The sequence below is a fragment of the Monocercomonoides exilis genome (genome assembly GCF_001643675.1).
Source record: "Monocercomonoides exilis strain PA203 chromosome Unknown scaffold38-1042076, whole genome shotgun sequence".
NCBI classification, from domain to species: Eukaryota; Preaxostyla; order Oxymonadida; family Polymastigidae; genus Monocercomonoides; species Monocercomonoides exilis.
The window spans coordinates 134,581-152,104 of NW_027150583.1; the positions used below are offsets into that span (position 1 = coordinate 134,581).

The window sequence follows — 17,524 nt, forward strand, 5'->3', positions numbered from 1 at the left end:
AATTATTTTCAAGATTACCAAATATTTTTAAATATGTTTGAAAGCAAATGATTTGAGAGATTTCCCTTCAAGTCCCACACTTGTTAACAACTTATTTCAAAATCAAATAAAACAAGTCAATGAAAAGAAACGTTTTTGAATAACAAGGAAAAATAAAATCAAAAATTGTCAATATTTCATCGTCAGTTGAAGGAAAACTCAAAGAAAAACTCATATGCAAGAACAAAAAACTATTTTCTTGAAGAAAAAGAAAATTATTTCTTCATCCTCTTCCTCTTCTTGTTTTTCCGCAATTTATCTTCAATCTTTTTTTTTTCATCTTTCATTGTCTTGAACAATTGTTGATAAGGACAAACAAACAGAAAGCTTCTCAGTACCTCTCACAAAATGAGAGGTCATATCTTATTTCAGAAACAATTTCATTTGTTCCTCCAAAACTTTTTTCAATCACCCAGCTTTTCAAAAGAAATTCCTCCGTTTTTGACACACTCGTTCAAATCGCTCTCAAAAGGAAGCAAACATTTTTCAAAGGAATATTTCACCACCACACTTCCTCGTTGTTCTGCAAAGCTTCACCACGCTTGAAAGTGGCTTTGTGATTTCTTTGCTCTTCATCTGGAAAAGCCTATGAAATGTCTCAAGTCTTGTGTTCCACATCTTTTTTGTCTTCATTTTTTCTTTTCCTTCTTCATTATTCAGTTTATCTCTTTTCTTTGAACACGACTCCTTTTAAGCTCTTCCAGTTCTCCTGCTGATTCCTTTAAGAAATGGAGCACGTTCACGCCTGTGCTTTCCCATTTCCATTTCCTTTGACATTCTTCAAGTGAAAGCTAACAAATATGTTAATATTCAAGACGAATCAGTAACTTGTGTTCCTGATGATTCTTGAAAGCTTCGCTTGTCTCATTCTTGAACAGCTCTTTTGACACATCAAACTTCAAGTTTTTTTTTTTTTTTTTCATGCAAAATTTTTCTCTTTTTTGAAAAAAAATACTATCTTTCTCACACTTTATCAGTGGCAATGCTAATCAAAACAAATTTACCATTTCAATAACTTTGATGTTCTTTATTCCATCATTCTTTTTTATACATATTTCAACAGGCGAGCGATGTGCTTGAAGAGAACTTTCATTGAAAAGAAACATCTCTAAAATAATAGAAATAGAGAGCACCCATAAGGGCAAATAACCATTTTTTCATTCCTCTCTATTGTTCCACCTTCTTCTTCTATTATCATTCTTTTGTTAAATTAACTCACTGGAATTAGTTGAATAATTCTGTCAATGTTTCAAAATGGTATTTGTTATGACAAATGTGACCAAAAAGGAGAACAGGATATTCGACTGAAATTTTCCTTTCTCTCATTGTTTTTAAAGTTCATTGAAAACATCTTCGCAGGGGATGATATAATTTTCTTTCTCTATCATCTTGAATAGCATCCCTTCGCACTTCTTCAATAATCATCTCTTGCTTGGTTCCATTGAAACTGCTTGTCTGAAAAAGAGTTTTCAGAAAACAATCACTTTGTGCTATCAAACAAAAAGGAAAATATATCTGAAACAATATCATTTATTTATAAGAAAACATCTGAATCTATTCCGATTGAATGAGTCCATCATTTGCAACATTTTCTTCAATTTGCTTCTCCCCAAAAAGAACACTTTGAACAATGTTTGTATGATATTCAGAAGCCAACAAACAAACATAATAAATTATCAAATGGAATGTTTTTGTGAAATAATAAAGTGCTGGTGTTGTATTTTTTGAAATGAAAACCATTCACAAATGCAAACATAAAAACAGATAAAGTATCAAAAATACATACATATGCAACAAAAAACACTCAGCTGCAAAAACACAAGCAAATAAAAATATTTTATCACACAAATATTGATAAATATTTGACTATATACAAATGAAAAAAAAAATATTTTCTTGCACAAAACAAGACAGAGGTGCTGACACGCTAAATGGATTGGAATTACATCAAGAAGGAAAGAAACTGAGAATTATTCAAAACAAACAAAAACAAAAAACAAACACAAACACAAAATTGACTTAAAAATTCTAATGAATACTCAATTCAAAACAATGCAAAAACAAAACTTTTTCTCCTCTCAAAATTATTCAATCAACCAATTCATAGGCTCTTTCCATTTTCTCCTGTGTTTGGAGTTAACTTTGACTCTGGTGTTGCTGATGAAGTTGTGGTGACTGTATTTGTTGTTGTTGTTGTTTGTTGGATGATTGTCCCTTCCTTTTCATCATTTGTCTCACTTTCTGAGCTCTCAGCATATGCAATTGCATCTGAGGCTGTCATCACAATTGCATTCGCTGGAAAGTGCGAAAACAGCTCCTTCTTCACCTCAAGCAGCCCCATCCTCTTGCTCGCCTCCTCTTCCCAGCAGCTTCCAACAACCTCATCCATTCCCCTTCCTGCAATCATCTTTCGCGATGGCCTTTCTCCAAATGTTATCTTCTGTCCAGCTGTCTCGGCATCATATTCTCCAAACGGGATATCCAGAGTCAGGCACTCCCACAGCATCATCCCGATCGAAAACACAACTGACTCCTTTGTTGCTCCCATCTTCTTGTTCATCAGTAATTCAGGCGCCTTCCACCTCAAGCACTCTTTTTTGAAATCATCATCCTCCTCAAACGCTGATGAAGGAGGTGGCGAGTCGGTGAATCTCTCGCTCATCAGTGAAATATTGGAAGAAGAAGAAACAATGGTTAATGAAGAGATGGATGATGAATCTGAATCATCTGATGAGCAGTCTGAGTGGAGAGCAATGCAAATGACCATGTGCTCCGAGAAGAGAACAATATGAGGATTCAGATTTTCGAAAGATGAAAGAGGATTTTCTATTTCATCAAACGAGTGGAGAGCTCCATTCGCAACCCAGAACAGGATTTGGGCAGCTGTCTGCTCCCTCTCCTGCAGTGTTCCAATGGCCATCTCCTTTGTCTTATTCCGTCCATGCAGCAACATGAACAAAGAATCCCTCAGATCCACAATCAGCTTCTCATGAGGAGAAGAGCAGGCCATTGCATCCACCAAGTTTGACATCGATGAGGTGGTTGGGCACAGATCTTCCCCTCGAACAAAAGTTGAATCTGAATCAGTTGTTGAAGTGGATGATACGGATGGAGAAGGTGTTCTCTTTATTATCTCTTCTTCCTCCTCCTTTTCTAATGCCCAATCAGGGATCTTATCTGAGTCCCTTCCAAGGATGTATTCAGTCGATCCACTCTCAGACAGAAGATGCTCCGACGACTCCGAATGTCCAAAACTTTTCTCATACACCCTCTTCTTGAACTTCTCTTCGTTCTTCTTCTCTTCCTCCCTCTCTGCTCTTCTCCACTGCTCTTCAGGTGACATCTCCATCGTCACCATCTCGAACGCCTTCGGATCCTTTCTGATGTTATCATTAACAATCTCTCTCAAATCTTTCGCTTCATTCTTCGCCTTCCTCCATCGGACAGCCAAAACAACAGATACAATAAGAACAATCAAAAACATAATAACAAGAACAATCACAATCAATAACCAATAAGATTTCCCTTCTTTCCCTCCTTTAACAACTTTTTCATCTCCAGTCTTTGGTTCTGTTTTGTTCTTCAATATCTGTGGAGAAGTCTCTGCCAATGGCTTCCCAAACAAAATCATCACTGACACCTCTGCTTCATCTGAAGCCAATGAAATATTTTCTGATGGGATTCTTTCAATCACTTCTGCTTCTGAAACAAAACTGTCTTCCTCAAATTGATATGTCTCAACCAACTCCACATCCCCTGTTTCATACACAACTCTGAATGACAAGTCACATGGCACAAAAAGAGATCCCTTGAATTTCACAACAACATTACCACCATTTTCATTCACCGAAACCTCTTCGAGCTTTGGAATGAAAAAAGAAGATGACCTTTCTCCAGCAATTCCTCCAAGGGTGCATCCATCATTCAAAATCCAAAGAGAAGAATTGGGCATCAATCCATCTCCTCCTTTCAAACTGGAGATGGTCAATGAAGCAGAATCAGAGCAAAGGATGTTTCTTCTCACTGATGGATATTTTTCAATGAAGGGATTGTTGTTCTCAAACTCTCCTTTCTCAATCGTCACACTCCTCCCACTCACAGACAATCCCCCTTTTCCACTCTCCCGAATCCTCGTATCCTTCATCACAACCCTGCTCTTCTCAATCCCAACAATCGATCCATTCCACTTGCATATCCTTTCTCTTCCCTCCTTCTCATTCATCTCCATTAATTTTCTTTCTTCATCTGCCTTGTCCACTCCTCCACACACATCACACATCTCAATCCTCACATCCTCACAACTGCTCAACAGAACAATCCCTCCCTTCTCTCTTCCACTCTCACATCCACTGAATGTGCAGTTTGACAGATTCCCATCTCCACACCCTCTCGTCACCATCACACTCCACTCCCCAATTATTGTTATGTTCTCCATCCCCACTTCTTTCACACTCACTCTCGCCTCCCCTTCCACAACAACCACATCTCCCTCTGATTCCACATCCCAAATCCTTGTCTCATCCATCACAACAAGCGATTCTCCACAGAACACAACCAATCTGCCGCAATGACGAATGTGCCTGATTGTGCATCTTGCCATCTCCATCTCTCCTCCCTCCACTCCAACCAGCGTGCTCTTCAGCCTCTTTCCCATCCCACTGGACGAACCCTCAAATGAGCATTCATTCATCACCATCCGCCCCTCCTTCACTTTCACAACATATTTCTGTGTGCTCTCAAACATCTCTCCAAACACAAACAAACACCTCTCCACCACACTCTCATTCACAAACACCATCATGCTCCTCTCCTCTCCTCTTTCCTCCATCTTCCCCTCAAAATGCACTGTCGCCTTCTCCCTCCCCATCGACACCATCCTCACATCCCCAATCACACATTCCTCTCCCATCATCCCTTCTCCATCAATAAGAATCACATTTACAACACTTCGTTGAATGTGCTGCACAGCATTTCCAATGCTCTCACACGGATTGTTCTGTGCTCCACACTGCCTGCTGTCACTCCCATTCACACACACAAACACCTGTGAAGAATAATAGAATGTGATCAGTGGGATCAGATCAACATCAACTTTCCCTTCTCCATCACTCCCACACATCGAGTCCTTCCCCTTCAGCGCCTCCTGGCTGAAGTCCAGTCCAAACAGTCTTTCATTCAGCTGCAAGTCAATCGAGTCACATCGGATGAACACATCCTTCCCCACAAACGCATCATTCATCATGAATCGGATGTTCTCCAATCTCAGCCCAAGTGGTGGCATTTCGGTGTTTACGTGCTCCACATTCGGATCAAGTGCATCAATCATCATCCCTCCTCCCCTTCCATTCCCTGTCGAGCACACACACATCCCAAACGAACACCCACTCACTTTCACCTCTGACTCGCCTCTCTTCATCAGCATCTTCATCCCTCCTCCTTCCAAGCTTCTCTCGCTCATGCACTTCGTCAGCACACACCCTTCAATTTCACATTCCATTCCATTCAAGAACGATCCCACACTCGTCACACATGCCCTGTTCTCCACACATGTGATGTTCACAAATGAGGAGCTGTTCACCCTCACAATTTGTTTTGTGTTCTCTCTTGCTTTGTTGATCAACACATTTGTTGGGGATGGCTGACTCAGCGATATCAGACTGCTTCCTGAGATTGTTGTGTTCGAAACTGACACATTCATCGCATCAATACTCTTCACATCTGCTGTGAATTCGACAAACCCTTTTGCCAGATTGAACTGAGAAAGAGCAAAATCCTCAATCGCCACACTCCCTCCATCTGCTTTTATCAGACAATATTTCGTTTCCTTTGCTGAATCCTCACAAACAAATGAGCACCTCTTGATTGAAAGTGATGTTGCTGATGATGAAGTCGAGTGAATGAGCGATGAACGAGAAACAAGTTCATTTGGCAGAGAAAATGACAAATTCGTGAATGAAGCAACAACATTCGATGTTATCATTCCCCCTCCTTCACTCACTTTCAAAACTGTTCCTTCAATATCTCCTTCAATTGACACAACTGGAGTTATTGATAATGACGATGATGATGATAAAAATGATATTGATTTCTGGAGCAATCCTGATCCAACAATCTTGATATGTGACTCGCCTTCTCCAAGTGACTCATATCTCAGCGATATCAAGTGATCAACTGATGAGCATGGTGCTTCTGAAAACCCACACCCACTGAAGTCTCCTCCTTTCTCTCTCGAAACAAACCCATTTCCGCTCCAATTACTCCACAAATACACAACAAGTGGAATCACATATCCCTCCTCTCCTGTTGTCTTCCTCTCCCATCCACACAGCTCATCCAACGATCCCAATTCCTCTAAACTCATCTCCCATTTCAGGTGCTCCTTTTTCACAATCTCTCTCAGATCCCATCCTGAAACAAACACATTCTTCCCCTTCCAGGCATTGCATCCCTCAAATGTCATTCCTTCTAAAACAAATGATCCCATTTCATCTGGCAGCTTCAAAAACATCCCTCCTCCCATTCCTCTTCCTCCATTCTCAACATCCTCTGTTGGCACTTCACATCTTGATAAGTTCACATTTTTCATCTCCAAACTCCCTCCCTTCCCCACTGAAATCATCATCCCTCCTCCTTTCATCCCACTTCCATCTGAACACACTGATGATATATTGCATTCTTCAATTTTTGAACTTCCTCCTTCCTTCATCCCAACATTCAAACATCCTCCTCCAATTCCGCCTGTCACTTCCACTCCACTCACCCTGCTGTTCAAAATCTCCAATTGAACTCCACTTGTCATTGATATTGGCGATTTCCCATTCATTATCACTCCACTTTCCATCACAAACCCATCAACAATCAGATCACCTCCTGTCATATCAATAATGTTGTATCCTATCTTTCCACTTGAAAATGCCCCACTTTCAAATGAGACTGAACAGTTCGTCACGCTGAGTGTTGATATTGAGTGAATGAATGCACTTCTCCTTGAATTCAACTGACCTTTCACAACAAATGAAAGTCTGCTCATTGTCAGTGAACTCGAACATCCAACAAGACAATCTTGTGTATCTGATCCTCCATCACTCACATACACCTCCATCCTCTCTTCCTCCTCTTCCGATGATATTATTCTGCCTGAAATTATTACATCAAATGAAGAAAATTCAATTTCATCCTTTATTGACGAAGATGAGACAATCTCTATTTCTTTCACATTTTCACTCAATCTTGAGTTTGCACAATAATCAACTGTCAAGCAGCCAAACTCTTCGAATCCACATCGATTGTGATCCATTCCATTTCCTCCGCTCCCATCAACAATTATTTTCGTTCCTAATGAATGAAAATACACAAACAGTGGAATCACTCCACTTTCATCCCAATTTTCACTCCCACTCAGTTTTAACACATCTGACGGAATTTCGCTTGTGTCAAAAAATGCAAATGTGTTTGTATTCACTTTTGACTCCAAAAACACACCACTCCCACAATGAACAAACATATCCTTCCCATATTCTGCAACATTCACATTCACTTTCGAAAACTCAACATTCTCTCCAATTGTCAACCCAGATCCCCCACTCTCCATCACCACATATAATCCTCCTCCTCTCCCTCCATTTCCTTCAATACCCATTGCGACACATCCATCAATCAAACTTGTTCCATTCACAACCGCTTTCCCATTTCCTTGCAAACAAACATATATTCCTCCTCCATTCCCATTCTCGCACACACATTGCTCGATTGTTGTGTTGCTCACCGCAAATGTCTCATCTCCATTCACACTCTTTGCCACAACCACTCCATCTCCTTCAGTCAGATTCACATTCCGAATTGTCACATTTGACAAAAAACTCTCATCTGATTCAGCTTCTCCTGATGATGGTTCTGAGAACAGAGGTTGATTCACTTTCATATCTTTGACCTCCACATCAATCATCCTCAGCTGTGAAAGCGCAACCACAAATACAGATGACGATATAACATTCGTTCCAGCAACATTTGACGAGATCAACACATCTTCTAATGAGAGTGACCCGCTCCCATCAGAAACAGCAAACACATTCGGTGAAGAATCTCGTTCAGAGTTGTGGTCGATCCCAACATGAAGAATCTCCAGCTGCCCACCCCCCACGCTGAACAGCGTTGTTGAAGGATAAGAAAGCGAATGTGTTCCAATAATGCTTGTTTCTCTTCCTTTCCCTTCAACTCTCATCTTATTCAAATTTGATTCAACTGTTGTCTCTTCCTTTTTGTGATTCCCTTCCATCAGGGTGACAATCAAGCTCGTTTGTGTGACGCTTCGATTGACAGCAATACCTATGGTTTTGCATGCACTTGACTCATCAGTTCCACACAACTCATCTTCTATGCCTCCATCAGCTGCCACAAGTCGAAAAAGAACTCCATTCTTCAGCCATTCCTTCTTTTCTGTGAGCTGAAATATCCAACTCCCAGAGTTCGATAAATCATATCCGTAGCACATTCTCTGGTCATCTGTGTTTGTTGTGTAGCATTCATAGAATGGATTATTTTCTGATAAATAGAGATTATTTTCATCATAATACATCACATCATGACCACATTGAGCGGATGCATCACTGCACTTGCATTCATGAAAGAACAAAAAATAATAATAAATAATATCATTTTGTTCTGTTGCTTGATTTGGATAAATACACAATCCTCCTCCCTCTTGTCGTGTGGAGCAGAAGATAAACTGAATGCTCTTCATTCTGAATGAACCAGGAGCGCTTTGGCAAAACATGCCTCCACCACCAGTATTCGTGATCGAACATGTTGTGAAACTGCAGTCAAACACGCATGCACTCTCCACTCCTTCATTCTTATTTCCAATGCATCCTTCTGATACATTAAAATATTCCAATTTTAATCCCCCTCCAAATCCAATCGCTTGACAGTTTTTGAACTTGCATTCACTTATCTGGGTGCACAAAAAAATGCCATATAAATACACACCTCCTCCATATCGATTTGTGGAGACACAGCAATTGAAAGTGCTGCTTTCAATAGTCGCTGCTTTGATTGTGTGGCACATTATCCCTCCACCACAACAATGAGAAGAACACTCGTTGAATGCGCAGTGAGAAACGGAAAGTGAACCAGATGTTAATGTGTGCATGAATATTGCCCCGCCATTTGAAGTTCCATCAGTGTAATTACTACTTGATCCGGTTGTCCTCGATCTGTTCCATTCGCACCAAATAAATGTGTTTTGCCCATTTTCTGTTTCATTCTGTCTCCCTGGCTTCAATGGGCTTTCTTTGCTTCCAATGAATTCAACATTTCCTGTGCGTGTGCATCCAGCAAAAGAGGTATTTGAGGCTGTCAAAGAGGCCAAAGGATTGCTCAGAGAAGGAACTATTCCTCCATCATACACATCACAGACTGATGAAAATGAGCAGCCATTCATCAGAGTGGAACATCCACATCCCAAATCAAAAAGAATCCCTTTGTGTGTTGGAACTGTTGAAATGTTGGTGAAAATCAAATTTGTGAGTGAAACACTCTCAATAAAGGAAGATAATAGAAATGGAGGAGAAGACATCTGGAATGAAGAAAAGCCTGACGAGCAAACAGAAACACAACTGATTGGCTGACTTTTCGATCCACTCATTTGCGTGGAGAAAAGAGGAGGCATCTGAGTTTGTTGTGCATTCCAAAATCGAAGTGTCAAGTTATTCAGAGATATTCGACTCCCATACAAATCAAATGGACTTATCCCGCTTCTGACCTCAAGATGACACTCAGAAATCATCGCTACACTTTCAGTTCTTAAGGTTAAATAACTTGTATTTTCATTTGCCTTCATCCCCAAATTCATGCACAACAGAGATGAATTGCCCAGAATAATGTGACAATTCATCTCGCTTTCTTCAATTCCTTCTTCAATCTTCTTTTCATTGTGGATGCTAATATATGATGTGTCTCCTTCAATTTTGACGATATTCCTGTTTGTGTTTGTGTTTGAACATTCAATTCTGTTGTTTTGATTCTTTCTCCATTTTCCTTTCCATCCCTCAGATTCATCATGTTCAGAACTCTTCTGTTCATGCTGTGCTTGTATATAAGTTTCATTTAAATTGTAACTATTTTCAGCTTCAGTTGAAGTTGTCCAATCACTTGCAGGAATAATTTGCAAAACATTTAATTCTGGAATTGTTCCAACTTTGTCATTTGTGGCATCGTTGCATAAGCAATGCAAATTAATAATGTTCATCAACATTGCAGCAATAATCATCATTAGATTCATTTTGATGAGATAAATCGACTTTTTTTTTTCTTCTTTGATTTATTATTATTAAGGGTCATTAATGATCGAAGAAAAAACGAATTTGTTTTAAGAACATTAATATTTTATTTTGAGCCTATAATATGCAATAATAGAAAACAAATAGTTTTTGTTTTTTACAACAATTGTTCGTTCAGATTTCGGAAATTTTGAAAATTACACGCTTTATTGTTTCTCAATTGAAATCCTTCATCTTTGCCCAATCGACTTGTTTGAAAAACAATGTGTGGATAATAATTTTCATTTTTATTAATGAAATTGACTTTCAATCAAAAAAGAAAAATAAAAAAAAGATAAAAAAAGAAATATCCCATTCCACAAATTGGATTTTCAATCATAAAGCTGTTGTAAGAATCATAATTGTTTAACAAAAAAAAGTTTGCTTTTCTTCTATCATCATCTGCATAATTCCAGATTATGTTTCAATTCTTCAATTATTGTCAGTTGAATTTATCCAATGAAAAAAACGTTGGCAAATTTAAAAAATAGAAATATGATTTATACAGAATCCTCAAACAAGTAATAACCATCAAGAATATGAGTTACGCTCATATTATTAAAGCGTTGAAAACAACTCTTCCTGGTTGAAGTATTAAAGAAAAAGAGTCCTCAATAATTCTCTAAGTGTTCGCATTATTGACACAAACTCTGTGTCTGGCAACTGACGTCGATAAAAATTGCAGAAAATAAAAATTCAAAACAAATTTCAATATCTCTCAAAAAACATATTTAACTACAAAGGATTTCTTGAAAATATAATTGAGAACAATATCATCGATCTAATTGCTATTAAATTATATTTTTCAAAAAAATTAAAAAAAATAAAAAATAAAAAATGTACAATAAAAAAAATTCTCTTTACTCTGCTGGTTCAGGATCGACAATGTCATCCTTGTTCCTCACGATTGAGTAGCTAGCAGCGTCAGTCACATCGCCTCTCCCAGTGAAGCCATACACTGTGCGCTTCACTGTCTTCGTGGCTGGGTATTGCTCCACCACCACCATTCCTTCCTCAGTCATCCGGTCAAAGAAGCAGGTGTGTGCAGTGGTTGGAGTGCGCTTCACAGTCTTCTTCACCACCTTCGTCTCCTTCGTGACAGGATCCACTTCTTCCTCCTCAACCTCCACGTCGATGCGCTCAGGGAATGTCCCGTTCACAAACGTCGCAATCACAGCGCCTGAGTCAATCGGGAACGACGTGTTTGTAATCGCCTCTCCTGCCACCCACTCGCTCGTCGCACCCACATCAGAGAAGAGCTGCACCAGCGACACGCAATCGCCATCGTCATACGACTCCACATCCACAATCGCCTCCACTCCTTCTTCCAGCTCAATGTAATGTCCTCCTTCAATCGGCGGGTTCGGCGCTGGATAGGGCTTTGGGTGTGGGGGCTCTGGACGTGGCTTCGGTGGCTCTGGCACTGGCTCTGGTTCTGGTTCGGGTTCTGGTTCTGGTTCTGGCTCTGGCTCTGGTTCGGGTTCGGGTTCTGGCTCTGGTTCAGGGTAGTCAGGTTCGTCGGGCTCATCGGGATAGTCTGGTTCGTCAGGGTAATCTGGCTCATCGGGCTCATCGGGCTCATCGGGCTCATCTGGATAGTCTGGTTCATCGGGATAGTCTGGCTCAGGCTCGGGGACTGGCTCTGGTTGAGGCTTTGGTTGTGGCTGGGGCTTCGGAGGTTGGGGTTTCGGGGGTTGAGGCTTTGGTGGCTGAGGCTTTGGTGGTTGAGGTTTCTTCGATGGAATTTTGATTTTCTGGCCAACATATATCTTGTTAGGATTGGCAATATGATTGTATTTTGCCAATTCTGCAACTGTTGTGTGATACATTGCAGCTATCTTTGACAATGTGTCTCCTTTCTTCACAATGTAAACATCCTTTGATGGCTGAGGCTGTGGCTTTGGTTGTGGCTTTGGCTGTGGTTTCGGTGTCGGTTTTGGAGTTGGCTTGGGTGTCGGTTTTGGAGTTGGCTTGGGTGTCGGTTTTGGAGTTGGCTTGGGTGTCGGTTTTGGAGTTGGCTTGGGTGTCGGTTTTGGAGTTGGCTTGGGTGTCGGTTTTGGAGTTGGCTTGGGTGTCGGTTTTGGAGTTGGCTTGGGTGTCGGTTTTGGAGTTGGCTTGGGTGTCGGTTTTGGAGTTGGCTTGGGTGTCGGTTTTGGAGTTGGCTTGGGAGTTGGCTTTGGAGTTGGCTTGGGTGTCGGTTTTGGAGTTGGCTTGGGTGTCGGTTTTGGAGTTGGCTTTGGAGTCGGTTTTGGAGTCGGCTTTGGAGTCGGTTTTGGAGTCGGCTTGGGAGTTGGCTTTGGTTGTGGCTTTGGAGTTGGCTTTGGAGTTGGCTTTGGAGTTGGTTTGGGGGTTGGTTTGGGGGTTGGTTTTGGGGTTGGTTTTGGGGTTGGTTTTGGGGTTGGTTTTGGGGTTGGTTTTGGGGTTGGTTTTGGTGCTGGCTTGGGAGTAGGTTTTGGAGTGGGTTTCGGTGTTGGTTTTGGTGTTGGCTTTGGAGTCGGCTTTGGTTGTGGCTTTGGCTGTGGTTTAGGTGTTGGTTTAGGTGTCGGTTTTGGAGTCGGCTTTGGAGTCGGCTTTGGGGTTGGCTTTGGGGTCGGCTTTGGGGTCGGCTTTGGGGTCGGCTTTGGGGTCGGCTTTGGGGTCGGCTTTGGGGTCGGCTTTGGGGTCGGCTTTGGGGTTGGCTTTGGGGTCGGCTTTGGGGTTGGCTTTGGGGTCGGCTTTGGGGTTGGCTTTGGAGTCGGCTTTGGGGTCGGCTTTGGGGTCGGCTTTGGGGTCGGCTTTGGGGTCGGCTTTGGGGTCGGCTTTGGGGTCGGCTTTGGGGTTGGCTTTGGGGTCGGCTTTGGGGTTGGCTTTGGGGTCGGCTTTGGGGTTGGCTTTGGGGTCGGCTTTGGTTTGGGAGTTGGTTTGGGAGTTGGTTTCGGTTTTGGTGCTGGCTTTGGTGCTGGCTTTGGTGCTGGCTTCGGCTTCGGTGCTGGCTTCGGCTTCGGTGCTGGCTTCGGCTTAGGTTTAGCTGCCTTTGCACCGTCCAATTCTTCTCCAGAATATTCATCGTCCAATTCAAATATTTCATATTCGAACTCCAATTCGCTTTCTTCTTCTTCTCCCTCATCATTGAAGACCTCTTCCAAATCAATATACTCTTCATCTTGATCCTCAAAAAGTTGAATGATCTCGTCTTCATCTTTCTCCGGAATTGCTTCTATCTCTTCCGTTTCATCCTCCTCATCATAAACATCCGTTAACTTGTATTCTACGTTCTGGTATTCATTCCAGATCTTTCCTTTTTCATAGACAGCGCTTGCGTTGAATTCACTTCTTTCTGGCTCAAGCTCCAGAAATGAATTTGCGAAAGCAGCTGATATCAAAAGCAACAGTTTCAGCATTTTTCCAAAATTCGAAATGATGAAAAAACGATAAAAGGCTTTATAATTACCATTATTTACAAAATCCTTTTTACCCATTACTGATCGATCAAAATATGCCATTCATAAATCTGTTTTTTATTCAAAGAATATAAAATTTTTATTAGTGAGAAATCAACATAATTTATTGAACAAGCCCAAATGCAAAATTTGAAATAGATTTTTAACGAAAAACTATTTCCATAAAAAACGCCATTCAAGATAACATAAAAGTTTTCAACCATTTTATTTTTGCTGTTTTCAATGAGATGTGTGTGACTGTTTTTGAATCTGTATTTTCTTTTTCTGAATTTTCTGTTTGTGAATAAACTTTGAATATTGATAAATGAAAACTAAATAGTGATGACTTCTTTGATGAATTATTTTTCCATGGATATCAACTTAAACGTCAACTTTTGAAATCAATTATCATTCATTTTTATTTAAAATGATAAATAACTAATCAAAGAAAGAAAACCTTAAAAAAATCAATTTGTGTTAATGTGAATCCAGAAAAAAAAAAAAAAAAAAAAAAAAAAAAAAAAAAAAAAAAAACAGATTTTTTGTGATATGAATTGAAATGTTTGACTTTATTAAAATAATAAACTTTTTTCAAAAGCGGATATAATCACATTGAACTGAATCTTCATCGATTTGAATCTCATTTTCGAGTGCAATAACATTTTTAACCTATTTTTTCTTCTTTTTCAATCGCATGTGATCGCAGGGCAGAAAATATGTGTGATTATTTTGGAAACAAAATTTTTTCATTCAATATTTTCGGTTTGAAAATTTCCTTTAAACAAAAATAAATTCATGCACTAAAATGAAAATGCTTTTTCAGATATCTTCTTTTTTTTCAGCTTTAACATTTGCTTTTAAAACAGTTGTGATAAATACACAAATTGAAGATAAAATCACTTCCCTGTGACAAACAACCTTTGAAAAATGGACACTCTAAAAAATGTTATGATTTCGAAAATAATCACCAATGCATAATCACATTTTATTTCATTATGAATATTTTTTCATTGATAAATCAATTTATTTATTATTATTTTTAAAATCATGTTTTATAAGTTGAAATAATGTGTTTTAATGAAAAAAGTTATTTTTTCAATTGATAATAGTGTAGCGGGAAGCATTTTCAAAAATTGAAAAACTAACCAAAACAATTAAATAAATTAATTAATTTTTAATTATTTTCTCTGAAAAGAAACATCGTGTGTAATCACGATCGAATGTAATTACAAAGAGTGGTGCAATCTTTTATGTGATTGCATCCGATTTTTCCCGTATTTTGCTCCATTTGACTTTTGAAATCATCACACATGTTGATTGTGTAAAAATATCGGACAAGACCGATTTTTCAATTACTTCAGAAGAAGAAATTCCAATAATTTTTCTCCAAACACATATCATCAAAGCAAGCTCATTTGATATATGTCAAAAAATATTTTAAAAATTCCTTTTGTTTGATTTTTTTAAAAAAAACAAAAACAAAAATTATTATTATAATCTAATTTCTGTTCTCATTCACATAATTTAACTGTCATGTCAACAAAACCTTGAAAGTGTTATTATTTCCATTTTTGTGAATTTTCATGATTGGGAACAGTTATTTTTTCGAAATATGGAATTATTTAAAAGAATAAAAATTTCAAATTTCGATCATATTTCCGTTCCAACGAACGAAATTTTTTTTTAATAGAAATAATTTAAGTGTCAAAGTCATATTTTCATGACAGAGAAATTTCGTGAGAAGGAACAGAAATTTGATCGAAATATGAAAATTTTCTTTTATTTGAAAATAAAACAAAAGGAATTTTTCAAAAAATTCAGACATATGGGGAAAAATATTTCTCTTCAGGCATTTTCATTAAACAATTATCCATTTTTCATTGATTTTTTTTATCAAAAAACACGTTGATAATATATTAATTTTTTGACATTCATAAAATGCTTCAATTCCTCATGTTTTGATTTCAACGATGCATGTTTACGGATATGAAAATCAAATGAATTTAAAATCTGAGAAAACAAAACAAAGTTATGAGTGAAGCAATTTTTAAGTGCCTTGTGCAAAAAAAGCTTGAAAGACCGTATTATCCCCCATATAAGGAAATATTTCCGCTTTATTTGTTCAAGGAAATAAAAAATTAATGATATCTCAAAAAAAAAAAGGATTTTGAGCTTCTTTGAGATATCAGTTGTTAATATTTGAACACTTTATGGAAACGGAAATGAAAGTTAGCGATTCTAAATTTGTTGGCAATAATAAGGTCATCTTGAATGGAAATAATAAGTTTTTCTTATCTTACAGTTATTGAGAAATTGATCTTGTCCGGTTTTTTGTGTGCAATCAATAATGATGCGAAATGATAATCTGTTAATAAAACAATCATTGTTCAACGTTCATTTTTGTTGTTACAAATTATCATTCCGATATTTTTGATAGATAAAAAGCAATTCGAAAAAATATAAAAAAAAATTTTTTTTGAAAATGGAACATTTTCAGAATTATCAATACATAAACAAATAAATATCGAAAAAAAGTTAGAGAAAGAGAAAGAAAAATATTTATTAGTGAATAAATATGCAAATAAGAAAATATTTTTCATTTTTTTTTTCCATTTATTTAATTTTGTTAAATTTTATTTTATTAATTTGTTTTTTGATTCCTTTAATATCGCGTAAAATAGACAAAACGAAAAAAATTTTCATTGTGTATAAATTCATTTTTGATATCGAATTTGAATATAATTTGTATTTTAATATAAGATTTCTATTATTCGACATTAACTTTATGTTGAAAATTTGTTATGATATAATTACACTTTAATTGGATGTATCTTATTAAAATGAAAACTCCTTTTGGCGTAACATTTTATTTCCAATCCAATTAAAAAACAAAAATTGTTTACAAAATCTGTAAAACTGCATGTTGTCACACAAACATTCCCCAACTTCATACTAGTATGTGAGATGAATTATAACTTCAGCAGTAGCTTATTCATAAATTGAAAAAAGCTGTAAAAGGAAGAATAAAAATGAATTTAGTAGAAATAGCCAAGAATTTTTCCTCCTGTTCCACGTTTTCTAGCTTCTTCATGAGACATAATTCCATATGAAGTTGTTAAAACAATAAATCCGAATTGACGGGCCGGAAGAAGATTTGTTACCCAGCGTTCCATTTGGTCAAGTCCAACATCAAAACGTGGTGAAATTACACCACATTTGTTTAGGCGACCATTAAGTTCAACAACAACTTTTCCAGCTCGATGATCGTCCACAACCTCAAATTCTCCAATGTATCCTTCAAAATGTTAATTATAAAATAACATTAATGAATCAAATAATTTCAAAAATACATGAAAAAAAATTGGAAATTTTCAACAATTGAATCATTTATATTGAAAATATTATTTATAAAATTTCAATGAAATAATCAGAAGTGGTTGATTTTTTACACACAAACAAGACATATCAAAAAAATTAGAAAAAATTTAAATTTATGAAAAGGTCTGAAATTAAGAATAAAATTAGCATACCATGCTTTTGCATCACACGAAGGAATTTAAGAACGACTTTGCTGCAAGGACGAATAAGAACTTGACGCTTCCCAGATCTTTCGGCAACAACAATTGTGTTTAAACATTCACTCAACACATTCATACGGACCATTTCTAACTAAAATGCTGTGCGACGAATCTTGATAATAACATCAATTTTGTTAAATGTGAACGAATTACAAAATAAAAAAAATAAACA

The 17,524-nt window shown here is 37.8% G+C and overlaps 3 protein-coding genes across 3 annotated transcripts; all 3 read right to left on the minus strand.

The window, feature by feature from the left end:
- Positions 1–1,727: 1,727 nt before the first annotated feature.
- MONOS_2871 (uncharacterized protein) lies at positions 1,728–10,318 on the minus strand (the record flags this gene model as incomplete). Its single annotated transcript, XM_067872823.1, has 1 exon — positions 1,728–10,318. The coding sequence occupies one exon, from the start codon at positions 10,316–10,318 to the stop codon at positions 2,141–2,143; it is 8,178 nt and encodes a 2,725-aa protein (XP_067723131.1). The 3' UTR covers positions 1,728–2,140.
- Positions 10,319–10,589: 271 nt separating this feature from the next.
- Positions 10,590–12,610, minus strand: MONOS_2870 (putative autotransporter beta-domain protein). Its single transcript, XM_067872822.1, has one exon. It carries the CDS (start codon positions 12,182–12,184, stop codon positions 11,216–11,218), a length of 969 nt encoding a protein of 322 aa, XP_067723132.1. The 5' UTR covers positions 12,185–12,610; the 3' UTR covers positions 10,590–11,215.
- Positions 12,611–16,476: 3,866 nt separating this feature from the next.
- On the minus strand, positions 16,477–17,521 carry MONOS_2868 (putative 40S ribosomal protein S15a). The gene is made up of 2 exons (XM_067872820.1): positions 17,305–17,521; positions 16,477–17,069 (listed from the first exon to the last, which is right to left on the minus strand). The coding sequence occupies exons 1-2, from the start codon at positions 17,435–17,437 to the stop codon at positions 16,810–16,812; spliced, it is 393 nt and encodes a 130-aa protein (XP_067723133.1). The 5' UTR covers positions 17,438–17,521; the 3' UTR covers positions 16,477–16,809.
- Positions 17,522–17,524: the final 3 nt, after the last annotated feature.

Excerpts from the sequence above, each read along its gene's own strand:
- MONOS_2870 (XM_067872822.1), bottom strand. The coding sequence starts at position 12,184 with ATGTATCACACAACAGTTGCAGAATTGGCAAAATACAATCATATTGCC.
- MONOS_2868 (XM_067872820.1), bottom strand. The coding sequence starts at position 17,437 with ATGGTCCGTATGAATGTGTTGAGTGAATGTTTAAACACAATTGTTGTT. Across the intron at positions 17,070-17,304 it reads TCGTGTGATGCAAAAGCATG|GATACATTGGAGAATTTGAG; the intron begins GTATGCTAATTT and ends AACATTTTGAAG.